Source organism: Podarcis liolepis, assembly GCF_965112155.1.
Source record: "Podarcis liolepis genome assembly, chromosome: 7".
Lineage (NCBI taxonomy): Eukaryota > Metazoa > Chordata > Lepidosauria > Squamata > Lacertidae > Podarcis > Podarcis liolepis.
In genome coordinates, this window is record NC_139561.1 from 45,963,822 (window position 1) to 45,982,444 (window position 18,623).

The following is an 18,623-nucleotide window of genomic DNA, read 5'->3' on the forward strand; positions in this document are numbered from 1 at the left end:
GTAAACATAACATGCCTCCTTTGCTTCCCCTCCACCACTGCCAGAAGCCAGGAAATATTATGTTTCACTTGAGACAGATCCAGTCAAGGCTATTCCTCAACTTTATTTAGAATAGAGAAGATACAAACCAATCAAATTGTCCCAGAAAAGCCACAAGAAAGAGTTACATACAGAGTGTTACATGGGAGAGCTGAGGTTGGCTGCTGGCACTGCAGCTGGTCTGTAAGAGCAGCAGAAGTTGCTGGATGTGTTGCTGCTGCTGTCACCACCACCACCCATGGCTTTGCCCTATAGGCAAGGGAAGAGGCTAGAGAACCAGGAGTGATGGCACATGTCAAGCAATGGCCCTGAACCCAGCCTGATGCAGAGCCACGTTAAGGCAGAACTGGGCTCACTCAAAGCTAGGAAAATGTGCCTGCTGCTCTGCAAGCCAGAGGCAGGAGGATCACTGAGCCACAAGGAGTGTAGACTGGTCAACTCCTGTGCCCCACAGCATCCCTCCCCAAAGGAAAGTCATAATGGCCCCGGAGGGCTCCCTGAGAACGCGGCAGGCAAAACAAAGCTATCAGGGGCCCAGAGCAGCTCCCCTTCCACAGCACATGCCTGGAGGGGGGGGGGCGCTTCTGTCCAACTACGTTGCCCAGAATCTTCAGGTTGGTGTCCCTACACCACTGTCTGTCCAAATGAGAGGCCACCTACATCACTCCCTTTCCCCTCTAATGCCCGGCTGCAGACTGCAGAGCAATGCATTCGGAGGGATTGTTCCTGCTCCCATCTCAAAGAGGCTGTGCAGTCCCCCACTCCTGGAGCAGAATGTCAGAAAAGCAGTGGCATTTGGTGTAAGTACAGAAGGGAGAAAGGCCAAGCGGAGGAAGAGGAACGAGCACTTGGCCGTGCTAAGAGGGAAGGAGGAGGCAGCAATCAGGCCCATCGGCCCCCTGTTCAGGGGCTCTTTTTAAGTTTTCTTCTTCAGTTCCTCAAACCTTCGAGAGAGGTCATCGAAGTCAATGTCTTCTGAGGCGGAAGTGTTGGCACCAGCAGAAGCGGCAGGCAGCGTGTCTGGCACAGATGGCAACTCTGGCAGCACAAAATTATCGCCCGAAGTAGGAACTGCAGCTGGTGGCCTCCCCCTCGGCTGTGGCTTTGGGGCTGGTCCTGCAGCAGACAAGAGTGACTGGTTACAAGCAGTGGGCAGGCTCAAGGCAGCGAAAACAGTAGTCTACCTAACAGTAGTAGGGGCAGGGGTAGGACCATTCTTCTTTTTGCTGTACTACAGTTAGTATATGTCCTGAAGAAGTGAGCACTTGCTGCACTTCAGTTGAGCCTTGCAGCTCCTGCCAGTTGCTAAAGGGGCCCAAGCTCTCTGCCATGAAGAGTCCCAGTCTCTGCCCCAACACAGACACACATGGGCACATGCTTAGCAACTCAAGAGCAAACACAAGAGTGAAGGGGACCAACAATAAACACAAGCACCAGCTTTCCCCTGACATCAGCACCTCCCTCCCTCCTCACTGCCTTGCCAGCTCCACAGCCTCCCCCTCCAGCTCTGCACTCACCGGTCACCTGTGGGGATGGCAATTCCTTGTCAGCACCCATGTCATCAATCTGAAACAGAAAAAAACTGGCTTTGCATGGAGCACCCCACACAGAACCACCACCTGACAACTCCCTAGAGGCCTACATGCACAGCAGAAGCACCATATCTGGTGTTCCCATCTTCTTCATGCAGCCTGACCAGACAGCAGAAGGAAGGAGGAAATGAGGAATCTGGAGGAGGAAGCAGTGGTGGTGAGCCTGGCCTGGTGGTGCCATAGGTGAGGGAGAGCTGCTCAGCATGGCTGACTTCCTGACTAGCAAGCGGCCCTGACTATGTCCCCCAAGGACGGCCTGACGGTGCAGTAGCTCTTCACCATCGCTGGCGGTCTCACCTTCAACCTGACATGAAGCACCACCACCAGCAACCACAGAAGTTTGGAGAGCAGTAGCTGAACAAGCGAAAGGCCTGAAGGTGGACACATCCCCATTTCCACACTCCCTAGCTGCTCAGCCCACCCCCACATCTCATCCTCTACCCCTGCTGGCCAATGTCCTCCGCTCATGCTTTCCATGGGCAGCAGCCTGGTCTCTGAGACCAAGGTGACCTCTGAGTCACTGCCTGCAAGCTCATCCAGGCTGCTGAGATCATGCTGAAGCTCCCTTGGTATCTTTATCACAGCCCCTCCCTCCTGCCTGGTAGACTCAAGTAGCTGCCCTGCTCGATCCCCTCAGCGGCTGCCTCCTCCACCACCACAATGTCAACCAAGGTGCGGCTGAAGAAGCTGGAGCAGTTCCTGGTGGACAGGCTACAGGGCCACTGCTGGACCTCCTGGTCGTCCTCTAAACCAAGTGCAGTTGCCACTCGCTGCTCCAGAGGGACAGGCTTGTCTTGGACTTCCTCAAGTGGGAATGGGACTCCTGATTATTGAAAGTGACCTGGGCAAGTTTCTCCTCAACAATGCCTAGGCAGTCAACATCCACCTTACCACTGGCGGTAGGCCTAAGAGCCCCATCATCTCCACCATGGCCCACTACTCGAGGACCCCAGCCAGTGCAACATCTGGCATTATGTGCATTTATGTGTATTATAATGAACTGAACAGAGTGAAAGATTATGAGTCATGGGGGTACAGAGACTGTGTGAATGAACTTAGTGCTTAGCTTATATTTTTAATTGCTATTTTGTTAATGTTTTTAATATTGTTTTATAGATTCTAAATGCCGAATTGATTTGTTAATCGCATGACTTGCTGTAATTGTGAGGTTTAGCTTATTTTTAGTTGCTGTTTTGTTAAGTTTTTTTATAGACTGCCACTGTTTTATTGATGTTTTATTGATAATTTGTTAATTATTTTATATGATGTATTTGTGACATGCTAGTATGTTTTATTATGTTATGGCTATTTATTGTTTGTAAGCTGCTTTGAGATGAAAAGCAACATAGAATGAATGAATGAAAAGCAACATAGAAATGCAATAAATCAAAATCATATCAAACGTGCATGAAGTTTGCTGCAAGCCCAAATCCAGTGGATGGCAACTCCTCAGTCAGTCCAAGTGGGAAGGCCTGCCAATACCCAGCACTAGACTAGGGACAGCAACAGTCCCAGCAGAGAGGACTTGCCCTCCCAGCAATTCAGCTTTTGTTTTTCATCAGCAGTACTTACAGACTCGTATGTTGGAGGTGTTGCTGGAATCTGAGGTGGGTGAAGGCTGGTGAAAGGCTGGTAGGTGCCCACCGGTAGCCCGTTGAAGTGCTCCTAAAGGGAGAAATTGTTAAGTCAGACCAGCACCCCTTCCTAATGGCAGAATCAGATAGGCAATACCTGCCAGAACAGCTGGAAAACCTTGTTCACACAGCAGGTAGTGAGGTGTGCTCAGATGCTAACTCACCACAGTAGACTGCTATCCTTTCCTCCCCCCCCCCACTACCACCCCCAATCCCAACTTTACAGACTCCCCTCCTGTTACAAGCAAGACATAGGACTTACTGGTCCCTTTGGAGGTGGGTATGCAAAAGGGGGAGCTGGAGACGGCATGGGCATGGGCATTGGCATTGGCACAACTCCATCAGGACCAGCCATTGGGGTCATGAAGCCGCCGCCACCGCCACCACCTCCACGGCCACCTTTCTTTGTATCATCCACGAATCCCACATCAATCAGGTCAGCTTCCACGCCTGCGGGAGCCTCAGCCTGGGAAGAGGAAGAAGCTGATGTCACATGTGGGAAAGGGAGCTGCTACTGAGGGAATTGAGAGTGGAACCGCCTCCCAGTCACTCACCATGACAACAGAGTCTGGCTCATAGGGCACGTTGTAGTTCTTTGCGATCTCAATCAGGTACCTCTCCACTAGGATTTTGGGAGGTGCCTCTACGCTCAACTTGTGCATCAGCTGGAAGGGAGGGAGGGAAGAGTGAGCCCTTCACTGAGCTGGGCAGGTCAAGAACACTTACCTAGCTAAGAGATATCCAAGCCAGAAAAAAGATAAATTTCTACCACAGGCAGGACCACCTGCTGCAAACAACTCATCTTTATGAAGCACTGATATTGTTCCCTCCCATAAGAACAGCCTGCTGGATCCGCCTGTCTAGCCCAGCATCCTGTCCTCACAGTGGCCAAACAGATGCCCCAACAAGAAGCCCCTGAGTGGAGCAGCAGCAGCGCTCTCCTTCACCTGCGATTCCCAGCAACTGACTTCAGGAGCAGATCACTTCTGACAGCAGAGGAAGACGTAGCCATTGTGGTTAGTAGCTCCTGAGAGCCTTACCGCTATCTCACCCCCATGATGCCCTTCCCATTCCACTCACCCTGTCATTGACGGTCCCAATCTGGTTGCTCCGGCACAACTTGCCATACTCTTTGCTGTACTTGGCACAGAGCTGGTCAGCAACCTAGTATGGAAATGGCACACTCAAAACAGAGTCCAGGCACCACTGACTCCCCTCTATTTAAGACAGGGCACAGCAACTATCGCAGCACCCCTGGACAAAAGGTTCAGGAGTTTGGAGACTGGAGCCAACCTAAACTCCCAGATCAAACAAGAAAGTCACCAAGTTCTCTGAGCATCCTGTGAGGATAGATCAAAGTCTTTTCCCAACTGCTGCCCCCAGGTGTCCAGGAAGGCTGAGCAGCCTGCCAAGACACAACTGGCACTACTCACCATTTTCAGCTCAGCCACCTCCGCTTGCAGTCGGGGGGCAGCCCAGATGAGGGTGGAGACAGCTTCTGCCAGGCCGGAGTCCAGCTCCCTGAAGGGACACAAAGTAAGGCAAGAGTGAACAAGTAGTTGAAAGACAAGGAGGACAAATAGGTCCCAGACCTAGCAGACTGAGGGGAGGGGACATGTGGCAGGCACCCAGCACCCTCTTCCCCATAGGCCAAGACCTTACTTCATAGATTGTATGAGGCCAAAGCGTGCCAGAAGCAAGTCACAGTAGAGCTCCAGGATCTCCATGGCCTCCACCAAGTAGTCCTCCCGGATGATGTGCTCCACACGGATGCGAGCCCGCTCATCTTTGCCAGCAGACAGGTAGTCAGCAATTTCCTTCCGTGCCTTCTGGGCTAGCTCAGCTGCAAGAAAAGGGTTCATCATGGGGCAGCAGGGGAGGCCCACAAGCCTGCCCTGGCCCCGCCTGGGGTGTTTGTGTATGCAAAGAGAGGGGCTCCACCAAGAAGGACTGTGGGTTGTCTCCAACTAAGTTACCGTATCTTTCGCCCTATAGGACGCACTTTTCCCGTATACTCAGAATAGACATGTTGAAATTAAGTAACCATGTCCATTCAATGAGTATAGTGGGGCTAGAAGATAGTTAAAAAGACTCTTCTTAAAAACCTAAAAACTCCCTTTAAAAAATCAAGTCTTCAAAAAAGTTATATGATCTAAGAAAGTCTTTTAAAGAACCCTTCCAAAAGAATTTAAAAATTATAATGTAGCACCCTAGAGACCAACTGAGTAGTATAAGCTTCCGTGTGCATGCACACTTCTTCAGATACACTGAAACAACATGTGCAGGCTATAAATTAAGCATCTCTTAATTTATAGCCTGCACATGGTGTTGTGGGACACCACGACTACCAGAAACCTCCTGAATCACTGCTCTGGTGATGAGGTCAAGGAATTAGGTAGGAAAGTCCACTCACTTTTCTTTTTCTCCAACAGTTTGAGGCGATTGATGACAAGACGTAGGTTGACTCGCAAGCGCTCGGCCTTGAATCCAGAGCCTAACATGGTGTAGAATTCCTGCCAAGAATACAAGAGAGAAAAAGCCTACTGTCATGTGTGTTAAAGGCAGACAGCTAGCAGTTTCCTGTGTAGATATATTCTACTTGTAATATTTATATATTGCTTTGCACATTCAGAGCCATTCCAGAGTTATTTAGAATAAAATACAAAATACATTTAAAATTCAAAAAAGTGATACAAATATAAAACACCAAAAGTGCTCAAAAATTAATCTAAACACAATATTCCCTGCTCTACACAAGCAGGACACCAGTATTCTCAAAAATCTCAATCATCAGCGCTGTCCAAATGCTGAGAATAACTTTTTTGCATGGTTCTAGATTCAGGTAGGTAGCTGTGTTGGTCTAACACAGTCAAAATAAAATAAAATAAATGTCCAGGAGCACCTTAGAGACCAGCTAAGTTTGTTCTGGGTATAAGGTTTCGTAGGTATCTGAAGAAGTGTGCATGTGCACGAAAGCTTATACCCAGAACAAACTTAGGTAGCCTCTAAGGTGCTACTGGACATTTTTTAAATTAATCAATTTATTTTTTGCATGGTGCTGGAGCATTTCACAATTGGAGCGGGGGGGGGGGATCTGTTCTCTTGTTGCTACCTGCTGAACATCTTTTGGAGAGGCAGACAGTGAATTGTCTCAGATCTCAGGATCTGGATTGGTTTGAATGTGGAAAGGTTGCGAGCTGTAATGTTTTATCTCCGCTGCAAATATATAATAAAGCAAACAAGCAAATATAAGTAATTTTAATGCGCATTTTCGTATACAGCAAAAATAAATGTTTGAATAGACTATAAATGCCAGCCATTTTTAAACAGAGCCCATACACTCAAGTGTGTGTAATAGTACAGTATGCCAAAACCTATTTAAGAAATGCTGTGTGTGTGTGTGTGTGTGTGTGTGTGTGTTTGTCTGTATGTATGTGTAGAGCACTTTCATCTGTGCAAGCAACAGATTTCTGGTTTCCCCCCCTTTTGTACATGATTTGATCAGCCAGGCCCAACCATATACAGCACAAGGGGCAGCTCACAACCTTGGATCTCTTTAACCAGTTTCAATCCCTGGAGGACAAACCTGCCCCGCTTTTCAGCACTGGAAGCGGTAGAGAGCTCAGCTCCCACCTATGTGGGAGCTGGTGGAGGATTTGCTCCAAGAGGGTGGGGGAGTTTGCAGGTAGTTGAACTACAGAGGCACGAAGGCAATTCTCAACTCTTCTTCCGGCAACGGCTTCGCTTTCGGCTAGACACAGGCAGCTGCCCGCTCCGGGTTCAGAGACCCCAAAAGCGAAACACGAGCGCCGCCCGACCCGTGGCCCAGACAGCCAGTTTCGATGTGCTACAGGCCCCAAGGAGGAGCCATTCCCGGCCAGCGGCAGGAGCAAGAGCCGGAAGGGAAGGCGAGCGGTCAGGCTGGGCAGAGGCCAAGCCCGCCAGCCGCGGACCAGGAAGCGCCTCTTCTTCGCCCGCGCCTCCCGCCACCGGCTGGCCGAAGGCAGCTTCAGGCGGCGGTCCCTCCGGGCCTCTCTCGCCTTTCCCGGGGCCCTTCCCTGCCTCGCCCCGTTCCTCGGGCGAAAGGCGACCGGGAAGGCGGGGGAGGCTTGTGAGGGCGGCGGGAACCAGGACCTCGAGTCGTCCAAGGAGGGCAACGGCCCCGCTCCCCGGAAAACGCAGAGCCGAGCGAAGGCGGTCAGCCGGGACGGCCTTACCCGGGGGCGGGGGGGGGGGAGTCTTTTTGTCTCCGTCTGTCCCGGCAGGCAGCGAAGGTGGCGTCGGCGGCGTCACGGGTCCGGCCTCAGCTGGGCAGGCGGAGGGATACGTCTCTTCTCTGCTTTTCAGGAGAAGGAGGTGCGCGACAGCGACAGTAGCAAAAGCAATAGTCGTAGTTCCTAGCAGCGTCCGGTCCTCCGTCTGCGACGCGGCTTCTCCAAGATACAGTGCAGCGACGCACGGGGCGCTTTGTGTTGGTACGGAACTACTTTACGGGCGGAGGGATCTCTCCCCGGAGAAAGAGGGACCTCAATAAAAGTCGTACTTCCTAAAGCGAGCGTTACCTTCATTGAGGTCCCTCCATAGCCCTCAACCGCGGCTGGAGAGTTCCGGCCTCGTCGGGTACGACGTCGGAGAAGGAGGAGGAAGAGGCGGCGGCCCCGCCCACTGCCCCCCTCCCTCCGAGCTGCTTCCCACCCACGGGGGCGTCGCGCGGCAGACTGGAGCCCTCCCGCTGTAGGGGCGCTCGCGTGAAAGGCCGGGCACCTTGCAGGGCATGGCGGGGGCGTCAATCGGGTCCCCCTGCTCGTGGCTTGAAAAGAGGCGGGGACGGCGGCAGCCCCGCCACTAGCACCGCGGCGCTGCCGCTGCGACAAGAGGAGAAGCGGCCCCGTGGAAAGAGGCGACTCGGGGCAAGGGAGGCGGGTTGCAGCAGCAGCAGTTGCTCCTGCTCCTCCTACTCCTCGGTAGCTGGGCCCCTGGAGAGCGCCGAAGGACACAACTCTGGCCCTGCTGGCTGGTCTGGGTGTGTGAAGCCCCCGGAGGCGCCGGCCTGATGGCTGCGGGACCCCCTCCCGGCTGATCGCCTGCGCCGGCCTCGGGATCGGCGCCCCTGCTGCCAGGCAGGAGGCGCGCTCCGCTCGGAGGGGAGGGCTCCAGCGCAGCGCGCCCCCGTCCGCCTGTCTGTCCGTCGGTCCCGCCGTGCACGAGCCGGGCGCTCCCGCCGTGCCGCCATCTTCCTCTGTCTGTCTGTCTGCCAGCCCGGGCGGCCCTTTGTCCTCCTGCAGCGCTGCTGGGCGAGTCCAGGCCGGGCGACGGAGTCAGGTAAGGGCCAAGGATTTGCTCCAGCGCGGGGTGGGGGCTGATCTCTAAACGCCCCCCGCTCGCCTACCCTGGTCATCCCCCGCATGGTGACAGGGCTCTTCTTTCCGCAGGTGCGCCCCCCCTGGGGGGGGGAAAACCATGTCCCGTCGGAAACAGACCACCCCCAATAAAGTCCACTGTGAGTAATAAGGGGAGGGGGGCTGTTGTCACTTCCACCTTCACCCCCTTCCCCCGCTCAAGCGAGGCATCCTCATCCACAAAATGATGGGGGGGACAGCCCTCCCCTCCACTATTTGCTGCATTCTTCTCCCATAGCCCTGGTGGGGACTCCCTGCCCAGCATCGAGGATTTGTTGGCTGAGCTGAGACATGTCCACGTAACACCTCTTGGAGCCTAAGGGCTCCTTAGGTACTCTGGGGGCTCAGAACCCCTCTCCGCCATTCTAGTGGCATTCTGTCTCTCATTGGGCCACCTTACCCACTGATGTTTCTTCTGCAAATGAACAGCTTTTCAGCACTAGTTGGGAATGGCTGGCTAGTCTCCCTTGCACAATGAGGAACAGGGGACTTCCAGGCACCATGATAGCTTTAGGATCAGAATGGAAATAGCAAAGGCCCAGGAAAGAGTCTGGCAATTTCAGGCAAGCAATGCCCACTTTGCACAACTTAAGAGAAAACATATCAAGGAGGAACTAAAGCAGATAACTAAACCTGGACTACAAAATCCACAGAAGAAGTCTCCCACCACAAATTTGGCTTGCAAAAGTAGATAAGTAGGTTTGCTATTGCCTATAGTAAAGCATCTTTTACACACATGTAACAGCTTTGCCCCTGGAGGAGAACCTGTATGGCAGGACAAGCTCTTCCAAAATATGGGCCCTGGGGGTGGGAGAGCACATGCAAATTCTAGGGCGGAGCCAGGGCAGGCAAGAGCCCTCCCTGTGTGCTTAATGCTGCTGAAGACATTTGTATTTCCAGGTCATGTTGGAAAGGATGCGAAGGGACGGATTGGTCAGGCCACCGTTGCTTTGCAGGAAGGGTTTGGGGAAAGCTGTTTTGGGGAATGGAGCCCAGGCATTAGTCCCATTCTGGGCCATCTTCAGGTAGGGGAGACCATCACTGGGCATCTGAGGAGGGGGCAAGGAATGACTGGGCTTGGGAAGGGCAATGGGCTAATGCGGCTTCTTCCTCCCCCATTGTACTTCCAGGGGAGCAAGTCTTTGCTGGGTTAGAAGAGCACACACGTCAGGCCATGATGCGAAGAGACTTCCCTGGGCTGCTTGGAGCCCAGTCACCACTCATGCAGCAGCTGCCACCTCCACCACAAGAAAAGGACTCCAACAGCAGCAGTAGCAGCAGCAGCAACAGTGAGTTTCCCCATCTTGTACACAAGGGCAGCTCTGGGACACCTGGGAGAGACCAAACACCTGCATGCTGCTTTGGAATCCTGTCAGCTGGTCTGTGGCAGAGGCCTAAAGCTGTTCTGTATTCCAGGTGATAGCGAGGGGGATGAGACAACACAAGATGAGGTCTCCTCCCATGCTTCTGAGGAGGACGGAGCATCAGCGACAGTGAAAAAGGAACTGGAACTTACTGAGCAGCTGGGCTGCAGCAAGCAGGTCGCTCGAGGCCATGAGGCAAGTGCATCACATTGGCCGTAGGCAACACATACTAAAGCAAAAGTGCAACACTGCTGTGGTTACTCGGTGGAAGGGAGAATAGCAATAGCAGACTCTTGAATGGCTCTAGCATGGAGAAAGAGGACTGTATAGCCCACTCTGGGATTCCTGGGCCTGGTCCATTGATGTGTCCAAGTGATCACTACAGCAGGCTCAAGTGATTGGGTCTGGACTTTTTGGCATTAGAGTTCCCTAATAGTAATGGGGGCAAGGGGAGTGATAGAGCTGTTGTCATCTCATTCTGGGCTTCCCAGAAGAGGCATTTGGTTGGCTGCTCTTTGTTAGAAAGACAATACACAACTAGGTAGACCCTCAATCTGATTGCGCAGGGCTAATCTTACATTGTAGAGAATCCGTCAACATGGTCTTAAAGGGTCTGGTGCAGCATTAGTTGGGGGGGGGAGGGGTATGTGTATGCATGTGGCAGAATACCAGGTATGGGTCTTGTCCTCTGCTCTTTCCTTAGCCTGCTTTTCCTTGCTTGCAGATGGGTTTAAATGCCAGCCCAGATACCCTGATGGGACTCTCCCGTTGTCCCCTCTGCCAGCTAGAGTGTGGAAGCAGGGAGCAGCTTGTCACTCACGTCTATCAGGTACTTAGAGGGGGCTTTGATGAGACCATCACGCAAGGCTAAACCATCCCTGCCCTGGCTCCCCCTTTCCTTCCAGGCTGAAATTAGTAATCCTGGACTGGGAAAGGGTGGGGATGGGGGCAGGGGCTGTTGGCATTGGATGCAATTTGAATCATCCCCCCTGGTGGGTTTGCACCACATCCCAGGGAAGGCCTTGCGGGTCTCTCTCCTTCTTTCCCTAACAGAAGAGGGAGCTCTTCCGTGGCTTGGCCTTGGCTGCCAGCCCTCATAGGGACAGCTGAGAGGGGGACAGGGCGGCGGAGCCCTTGCCTCACAGCCCGGCCTCGTTTGCAGCATACGGCAGCTGTGGTCAGTGCCAAGAGCTACCTGTGTCCCGTCTGTGGCCGAGCACTCAGCTCCCCGGGCTCCTTGGGCAGGCACCTCCTCATCCACTCCGAGGACCAACTGTCCAACTGTGCGGTGTGTGGGGCTCGCTTCACCAGCCATGCTACTTTCAACAGGTGAGAAGTGGGCATCTCTGACGGTGGGACTGGGACAACGTGGCCCAGGCCGCATTTTGGAAGTCCTGGAGGGGCCCTGTTCAATGGAAGCAATGGAGGTTATACCTGGCAATTTCTGGAGGCAGCTGGAATAGGTGACCCCAGCCAGAAGCATTCTGCAGGCCAGCATTCATGTGGGTGGGGTGGCTTGTAAGCATGGCCAGAGGGAGGGGGAGGGTTACAGCTAAGGCAGTAGCTTGCAAGCCTACACAATGGCTTCTTAAGATCTGTGCCGACCACCCGTCATTTCTACTCTTTGACTTTCACAGTGAGAAGGTGTCAGAGGTGCTGTGTGGAGATGCCCTGCCCATTCCCCTCCCTGAGGCTTCTTCTGGTGCTGAGGAAAAAGCAGATGGTGGTGGTGCTGCTGCTGTCAGCCCCACAGTGTATCCTGCTGGCATCCTCCTGGTGTGCAACAGCTGCGTGGCCTACCGCAAGCTTCTGGAAGCTCAAGCTCCAGGGGTTCGCAAGTGGGCCTTGCGAAGGCAGAACGAGCCCCTGGAGGTGCGGCTGCAGCGCCTGGAGCGAGAGCGCACAGCTAAGAAGAGCCGTCGAGACAACGAGACGCCGGAGGAGCGGGAGGTGAGGCGCATGAGGGATCGAGAGGCCAAGCGGCTGCAGCGCATGCAGGAGACGGACGAGCAGCGTGCGCGCCGCCTGCAGCGGGACCGTGAAGCGATGCGCCTCAAGCGGGCCAACGAGACCCCTGAGAAGCGGCAGGCTCGGCTCATCCGGGAGCGTGAAGCCAAGAGGCTAAAGCGGCGGCTGGAGAAAATGGACATGATGCTGCGGGCACAGTTTGGCCAGGACCCCTCGGCCATGGCTGCATTGGCAGCCGAGATGAACTTCTTCCCACTGCCAGTGGGTGGGCTAGAGCTTGAGGGGCAGCTGCTTGGTAAAATGGCCTTTGAGGAGCCGAGTCCCAGTGCCTTGCACTGAGGAGGGTAAAAAGGAGGACCTGCTCTTGTCTGCTGAGGCCCCACTTGCTCCGCCAGTGAAGCATGGAACTGGAGTGTGACAACGGTCTGAGAGGGGCAGGGAGGGAGGAAGGGGCGGGCGTACTGGCTGTGATCAGAAATAAATTAATTGTACATGTCCTCAGTCTGTGCCTCTTGGGCTTGGCCAATTCACTGCAGCAGCTTGAGAGGCAGCTGCTGCTTCTGCCTTGCCCAGGTTGCTTCCTTGCTGGGCAAGATTCAGCTGGAACTTTGCAGTTCTGTAGCCTGCCCCTTACTACATCACGCTGGAGCTCTTAAGTGGGGACTAACAAAGAAGGTGGAGTCCTGAAGAGGGAGGTGTATAATACAGCTTGGAGCCTCACAAGTTACCCACAGGGGTGTATTAGGCCTAATCATAGTGGCTGCTAGACTTAGGTACAGCAGCACCAAATGGGAGGTTTGTGGAAGAATTTGACATTCTGGGGGGATATGTGTTGGGGAGGGAGAAAGCTCCTAGATTTGAGTGCTGCTGCTCTTCTTGCCTTTGTGCGTAGAGAGATGGTGGTGGAAGGAGCACCAGTGAAAGGCAGACTTTTAAACAAAGGCTAGAGGAAGACCCTGCTGAGGGGTATATTTCTTTTCTTGGTCAGCAGCCTGTGTCGTCTCTTGCCCAACTTCCAAACTAGGTAAAAGGGAGAGACTTGGCTGCACAAGCGAGGAGAAGTTATCTCTGTCTTGTTAGCCAGGTCTGTTCTGTTCTATTAATCTTAAATCATAAAACCTATGTGCAGCCTGTTAAATTTTTTACACAACAGAACAGAGCTAATTGTGCTAGTGTGAAGATTGCTAATTGGGGCTTTAGTGACCATCGTATGAATGTAAGGAAGTTTCCTTTATGAGCTTTGGTATTTCTGCCAAAATTTTCTCCAGGAGACAAGTAAGACACAGACACATCAAAGGAAAAGCTATTGGCTTATAATTATATAGATATATATATAGATATAGATATATGTATATATACTGTTTACATAAGTCAACAAGTTAAATGCAGTATTCATAAGAGCATTAACAATAAAAATACAATCTGTGTGTACAGAGACTTTAAATGGTAAAACAGGAAAAAGGATCTCACCCAAAATACAAATATACAGTACAAATTGATTTATTTAAAACAGGTACAAAAAAAGCACAACAAAATAGATTATCCTCCTTAGATTGGTAATGCTTCATTAAAGATCAGGTAGGAGAAAAGGGGCTGGGCACTCGGCTAGTCCTAAGGCTTTAGAGATACGATGCAGTGGGTTTCGGAGTGAAGATGACTGGTGTTGGTTGCAGGGCTGCTACACACTTGCCCCTTGCCAGCTGCATACAGGAAGGTGACCCACCCCAACTAAGGTGCTATGCAAGGGATTGAAGGGTGGCAGGCTGACTCTGTTTGCTTTCTTCCTTGGTGCATCTTGAGATATAGCAAAGGAACTTTCTCTGCAACAAGCCACTGGGTCAGGCCATCGCTCAGTGTTTCTGGGCAGAGGTGGGACTTAATATAAGCGGATGTTTGCTCTTGCAGGCAAGGGCTACAGAAACAGCTGGCAAGAAGGGATGGGAAACGTTTTAGCTGGAAAGGGTATCTGGTTGGTGCCCTTCTGAAAAGCAGGACCCCAGTTTATCACCCCCTAGTTTGGCACCCCACACTGAAACGTGTCTCTTTTAGCAGCCCCCATCCTACCCCATGGAATGGCCAAATGGACACAGCTGTGCAGCTGCCAGTCCCACAGTATTGCATATTAGGGAGCCCTTCCCAAATATTTACTAGGGCTTGGAAAGGGGTCGTGCTGTAGTGTCACAAGAGAGAAATAGCTTATTGCTCTAGGAAGCTGGTTCTCCCAACCCTCCAGCGGCCCCAGATGGAGTAGTGCCCAAAGACACTTCCATATTTTGCAGCTCTATTCCTAACTCGGTCCTGGGCCCTAAGGGCTGTGCAGCAAGCTATCCTGAAACAGCACTGGACCAGGGTGGCAGTAGTGTTGGGCGGTCCAGATGAACTGAGGGGAACTGACCCTCAATAGCCACGGAGGGCCAGAGTTGGTGCCAATGAAAGAGGTGACCAATCAGGCTCTTCTGCTGTGATGCTGTGCAAGTGATCCAGCTCCCATGAAGCCCTGGGAGTAGAAGGGCACTCTGCCCTAATGGCATGAAGCAGACATCTCCTCCCTGGTGGCAGGGGAGCTGAAGGACAAACCTAGGCCAGCATTTACATGGAAATGAGCCTTGGTCTAGTAAGCACACAATCCAGGGGAGCCCAAGGGCAAGTAAGGAAGGCAGAGGGTGGTTTGCAGGGAAACCTGGCTCGGAATAGTGCAAAGTGCCGGGCCTTCCAGAGGAGAACAGCAAAGTCTTCCACCTTTCATATAGAGAGGGCTTGGAGTGGATGAGGTGGCTGGTCAGACAGGAAAGCAGTTCCCGTGGTGAGCCAGGAATGCCTGTAGGCAATGGCCTAAAAGCAACAACTGTAGACAAAACATCCAAGGGAAACAAGCCAAGGCTGCCCATTTGGAGCAGTGGGAGGAGCTTCCTGGCTGCTATTCTGGAGTGGGACTTGGATGGCACTGATGCAGAGTCACAGCTATGATTCAGAGCCCTAGAGCTCACCCCTGCCGAGTTGTGGGCACCAGTGCAGGAGAAGGTACTCAGCCAGCTTCTTGAACCCAAGCACTTCTACAGCTTTCTCGGCTCAAAAACCGTTAACCACTTGCACGTTTTATCTTCTTTCATTCTGTCTGAGTCACCAGTGCACACAGAAGAGCAATTTTCATCTTTATCAGAAGAACCTGAATACATTTTTCTAATATCCAAAGAAATCTTACACATGTAGTGGGAGCCATTCAAGCTGGTTACAGTGGCCAGAATGTCCCCTCTCCAAACTCTCAATAGGAAATGCTTTAATCACCCCAAGGAAAAGCAGGAGTGTCTGTATGTGCACTAGCATGCTCTTATATACAAACTGCCTTGCACTTTTCAAAGGAGCTGGCTGTAACTCGAGGCATCCACAACTGTGACAAGCCTTAGTCAGCCCAGGCCATTCAGACCTGGCTTAGCTGTGAACATCTAAAGCATCTGCAACAGAAGTGGATGCAGCCTTTCTAGAAGATGGAGGTGGGGGCTTAAGAGCAGGATGGAGATAGCTGAAGAAGCCAGAGCTAGAACATCCTCTCACACGTACACCTACACCATACCCACCTATGGGATTCGAGTTCTACCTGGCTGCAGAGCTGTGAGGCAACACATTGCCAGGTTTGCAATTTAACAGACTATTCACCATTTCCTTTCAATCTAACACATGTGAGGAAATTGCATACAAATACTACCTCCCTGAGGAGAAATCCAGGCTCCCTTGACTCGGTGCCTGGAGAGGGGCTGCTGGGAGGCCCAGACAAAAATCCTTAACTTGGGACCCGAACCGAAGAAACCTGGCAAACTCCCTCACTGCTCCCTTGCCCTGGTAAAAGCACCCTCCTGCTATGTGTGAGCAAGTGTCCAATAAAGTGCTTGAGTGAGGTGGTGGGGGATGTTGAGCCCTTGCTCCTCTCCTCACAGAAGCAGCGCAGTCACTGCTTCCTTCAGAGTCTCCCCTTGGCTGACCCCAATCTACCCTACCCAGGCTCAGACCTCCCCTACAGGGGGTGGAGAGAAGGAGCCTCTGTCAGTGGAATGATTCTAGGCACACAACTGGGGGAAGGGCCGAGCATCTGAGCAGTGGCCAAACTGGAAGGAACCCAGTTAAGCGTGGCACACAAGTTCGCCCACCACTGGGGCTTCACTTCCCTGCATTTGAACGGCCCTCGATGGACAACTTAACCTCCTGGGGAATGAATGAAGGGCGGAGGAGTGGTGGCCGGGGCTCCTCCCCAGACCTTTGGAAGCTGGGGCCTGCCCAACCATGCAGAGAAACAGGATCATGGTGGGTGGACTCCTGGGGGGAGCCCACTGCCACCCCACCCTTCTCCAATGGGTTTTTCTGCAGCTCCTGGAGACTCTCCCCACCCCGCCCAGGTCTCTCTCGGGTAGCACTCTGGGGGCTTGCCTGGGGCACAAGCCTCCCATTCAGACTCTGTAAACTGATGGAGATGCAAACATCTCCCACCTGCAGCCTGTGGCAGGAGAGTGAGAAGAGCCGATTTGTCCTCTCTGGACTGCATGAGGACCAGCCCTGTCCATACACAAAGAAAGGGTGCTCAGGGGGCACATTGATGCTCACTTTGCTCTGCTGCTCCCCCACCACAAAATGCAGTGTGACGAAACCCTGCCAGGGACTCTCTTGGATGTCCACCACAGTGCTGGAGTCAATCTTGAGGCCACCACTCACCTCTGCACTGCGCACAAAGTCCTGGGTCTGCAGGTCCTCCACCCTCTTTAGCTCTCCTGTGGCCAGCTGGATGATGGCTCCTTTCATGAAGTGGGAGGGTAAGTGGCTCTGGGAATGGGCACATTCCGTGTCAGGTAGTCCCTCATGGGCTGTTCCCTCAGGACTTGCACCTCCCAGGCCATCCTGAGCCCCAGGAAGGAGGGACCCTGAGACTGGCCGACCATTGGCCATTGTAATGCCTTTCAGTATTTGCCGATGGCGGAGCTGCTCCTCAGGGGACTTTGCCGACAGTCTCCGAAAGTGGCTTTTCTCAGCAGTAGCAGCCACCACAAGTTCCACTGGGTTCCTCATTGACTCTGCCTTCTGCTCAGGGGGATTACGATGGGAAAGGTTTAGAGGGCTCAAGCCATCCTTCTGCTGAGCAGAACAAACAGGGTAGTCCTGGGAAGCAAGCACTCCAACCACCCTCTGCACCTCCAGGTCTGTATCTGGGGTGCTCCGCTGAGATGGCACAGAGATCTCTGTTCTCAAAATCTGACTGCTTGTCAAGAAGGTACCTTCAGTGCTGCACTCTACTGTTGTCCTTGGCCACTGCCCTTCAGCCTCACTTTCCTTCGCCCCCACGGCAGACCTTTGCACCCCATTTGCTGTGACTTTAGGATCTAGCTGATTCTCCTGCAGAGACTGTTCAGTGTTTGGGCCAGCAACAGAAGCTTCAAATGATGAATAGCCTGCTGGCAGACGGGACATCTGATAATAGACTGGAATTCGGCCCTGTGTAACATCCAGTGGCTGACCTCCAACATGGGGCTGCAGAGAGCCTGAAGACAAAACTGAGGCACTGGTCTTGCCAAAGCTGTGGGCTGCCTGTGGAGAAGGAGCAGAGTCTTCAGCCAGGAGAGGTGCATAGGGCACAAAGTGTGGGATATGAGAGGCAGCAAGGCTGGCTGAAGAGGACAGAAGGTGGCTGGGCAGGAAGCCAGGAGGCACAGCGGCGGCATAGGGTACAGAGTAGTGTGATCCCACAAACTGCAAGGGAGCAGGAGGAAGTTGAGTGTAATGGATAGGCGAGTAGGGGATACCAGGGTGCGGGATCAGCTGTGAGGTCATACTGAAGGCTGGAGGCAGCGGGCTAACATTCACCACGGGTGAGAAGGTGGCTGGGGGCATCGCCACTTTGTACAATAAGCCGTACTGGTCCACGGTAAGACTGGTCACTGTGTCGGAGCTGCCACCAGCCTCCGAGTAACGTGAAGGTGCCTGGCTCTGCCTGCCTGTTGCTGAGCCCCGGGACCATTCCACAGAGGTCTCGCCGCCGCCGCCGCCCACCAGACCCGACTCAGCCGCCCGCCCCGGCTCTTCGTTGTTGGCAGCCACCGGCAGGTCGCGCTTCTTGGGGGGGAGGAATTCCTGGCCCCGCTCCTGAGCCGCTCTCATGGCGCTCGCTTCGGGAAGCTGCAAGGTGGGCTGCTGCTGTCGCCTCCTCCTCCTCAAGGGGGTCTCCGGGCGGGATCACCTGCAAAGACACAGAGAAGAGCACAGGGGTCAGCCGGGTGGGGGGGGCAGGCGGGCGGCTTCCGCCCGGCGGGGGGAAGGGAGCCCCGGACACTCCTGTCGCTCACCCGCCGCCACCGCCGCCGCCTCCACGGCTGACTGCCATCCCTCTGCCCGCCGACTCCGCAGCCACCCCGGGCCTGACCCCGCCCTCTTTCTTCTCCGCCGCCGCCGCTGCCGCCGCCTTGCACGGCGCGCCGGAACTGCCGAGGCTCATGACGTTAGGACGGCGCGCGCACAGCGCACAGCGATGACGTGATCGCCGCCTGCGGTTGCCATAACGACAGCCGAGGAAGCGGCGGCGGCATCGCTATAGCGACAAACGCACCTTCCCTTCCCCTCTGCACGTGACGTCGCGCCCCGGCATCCCCC

At 53.6% G+C, this 18,623-nt stretch overlaps 3 protein-coding genes across 9 annotated transcripts; 1 reads left to right on the forward strand and 2 right to left on the reverse strand.

Moving 5' to 3' along the window:
- Positions 1-83: 83 nt before the first annotated feature.
- On the reverse strand, positions 84-7,770 carry IST1 (IST1 factor associated with ESCRT-III). 3 transcript variants are annotated; one of them, XM_083513978.1, is made up of 10 exons: positions 7,483-7,770; positions 5,679-5,778; positions 4,928-5,108; positions 4,699-4,786; positions 4,346-4,429; positions 3,820-3,930; positions 3,528-3,731; positions 3,204-3,296; positions 1,557-1,605; positions 84-1,155 (listed from the first exon to the last, which is right to left on the reverse strand). In XM_083513978.1, the coding sequence occupies exons 2-10, from the start codon at positions 5,764-5,766 to the stop codon at positions 956-958; spliced, it is 1,098 nt and encodes a 365-aa protein (XP_083370104.1). In that variant the 5' UTR covers positions 5,767-5,778; positions 7,483-7,770; the 3' UTR covers positions 84-955. The 3 variants fall into 3 exon arrangements, with proteins under 3 accessions (XP_083370104.1, XP_083370103.1, XP_083370102.1); XM_083513977.1 differs by having other exon boundaries at positions 84-1,161; positions 7,483-7,608; XM_083513976.1 differs by lacking the exon at positions 7,483-7,770 and adding an exon at positions 6,852-6,991 and having other exon boundaries at positions 84-1,161.
- Positions 7,771-8,275: 505 nt separating this feature from the next.
- Positions 8,276-13,427, forward strand: ZNF821 (zinc finger protein 821). Of its 5 annotated transcripts, XM_083513974.1 has the most exons (8): positions 8,430-8,587; positions 8,698-8,765; positions 9,565-9,689; positions 9,795-9,953; positions 10,081-10,223; positions 10,753-10,857; positions 11,191-11,357; positions 11,666-13,427. In XM_083513974.1, exons 4-8 carry the CDS (start codon positions 9,839-9,841, stop codon positions 12,333-12,335), a joined length of 1,200 nt encoding a protein of 399 aa, XP_083370100.1. In that variant the 5' UTR covers positions 8,430-8,587; positions 8,698-8,765; positions 9,565-9,689; positions 9,795-9,838; the 3' UTR covers positions 12,336-13,427. The 5 variants fall into 5 exon arrangements, with proteins under 5 accessions (XP_083370097.1, XP_083370100.1, XP_083370099.1 ...); XM_083513971.1 differs by lacking the exon at positions 9,565-9,689 and having other exon boundaries at positions 8,276-8,587; XM_083513973.1 differs by lacking the exons at positions 8,698-8,765; positions 9,565-9,689.
- ATXN1L (ataxin 1 like) lies at positions 13,294-18,459 on the reverse strand. The gene is made up of 2 exons (XM_083513970.1): positions 18,320-18,459; positions 13,294-18,213 (listed from the first exon to the last, which is right to left on the reverse strand). The coding sequence occupies exon 2, from the start codon at positions 18,132-18,134 to the stop codon at positions 16,149-16,151; it is 1,986 nt and encodes a 661-aa protein (XP_083370096.1). The 5' UTR covers positions 18,135-18,213; positions 18,320-18,459; the 3' UTR covers positions 13,294-16,148.
- Between the last annotated feature and the right edge of the window lie 164 nt (positions 18,460-18,623).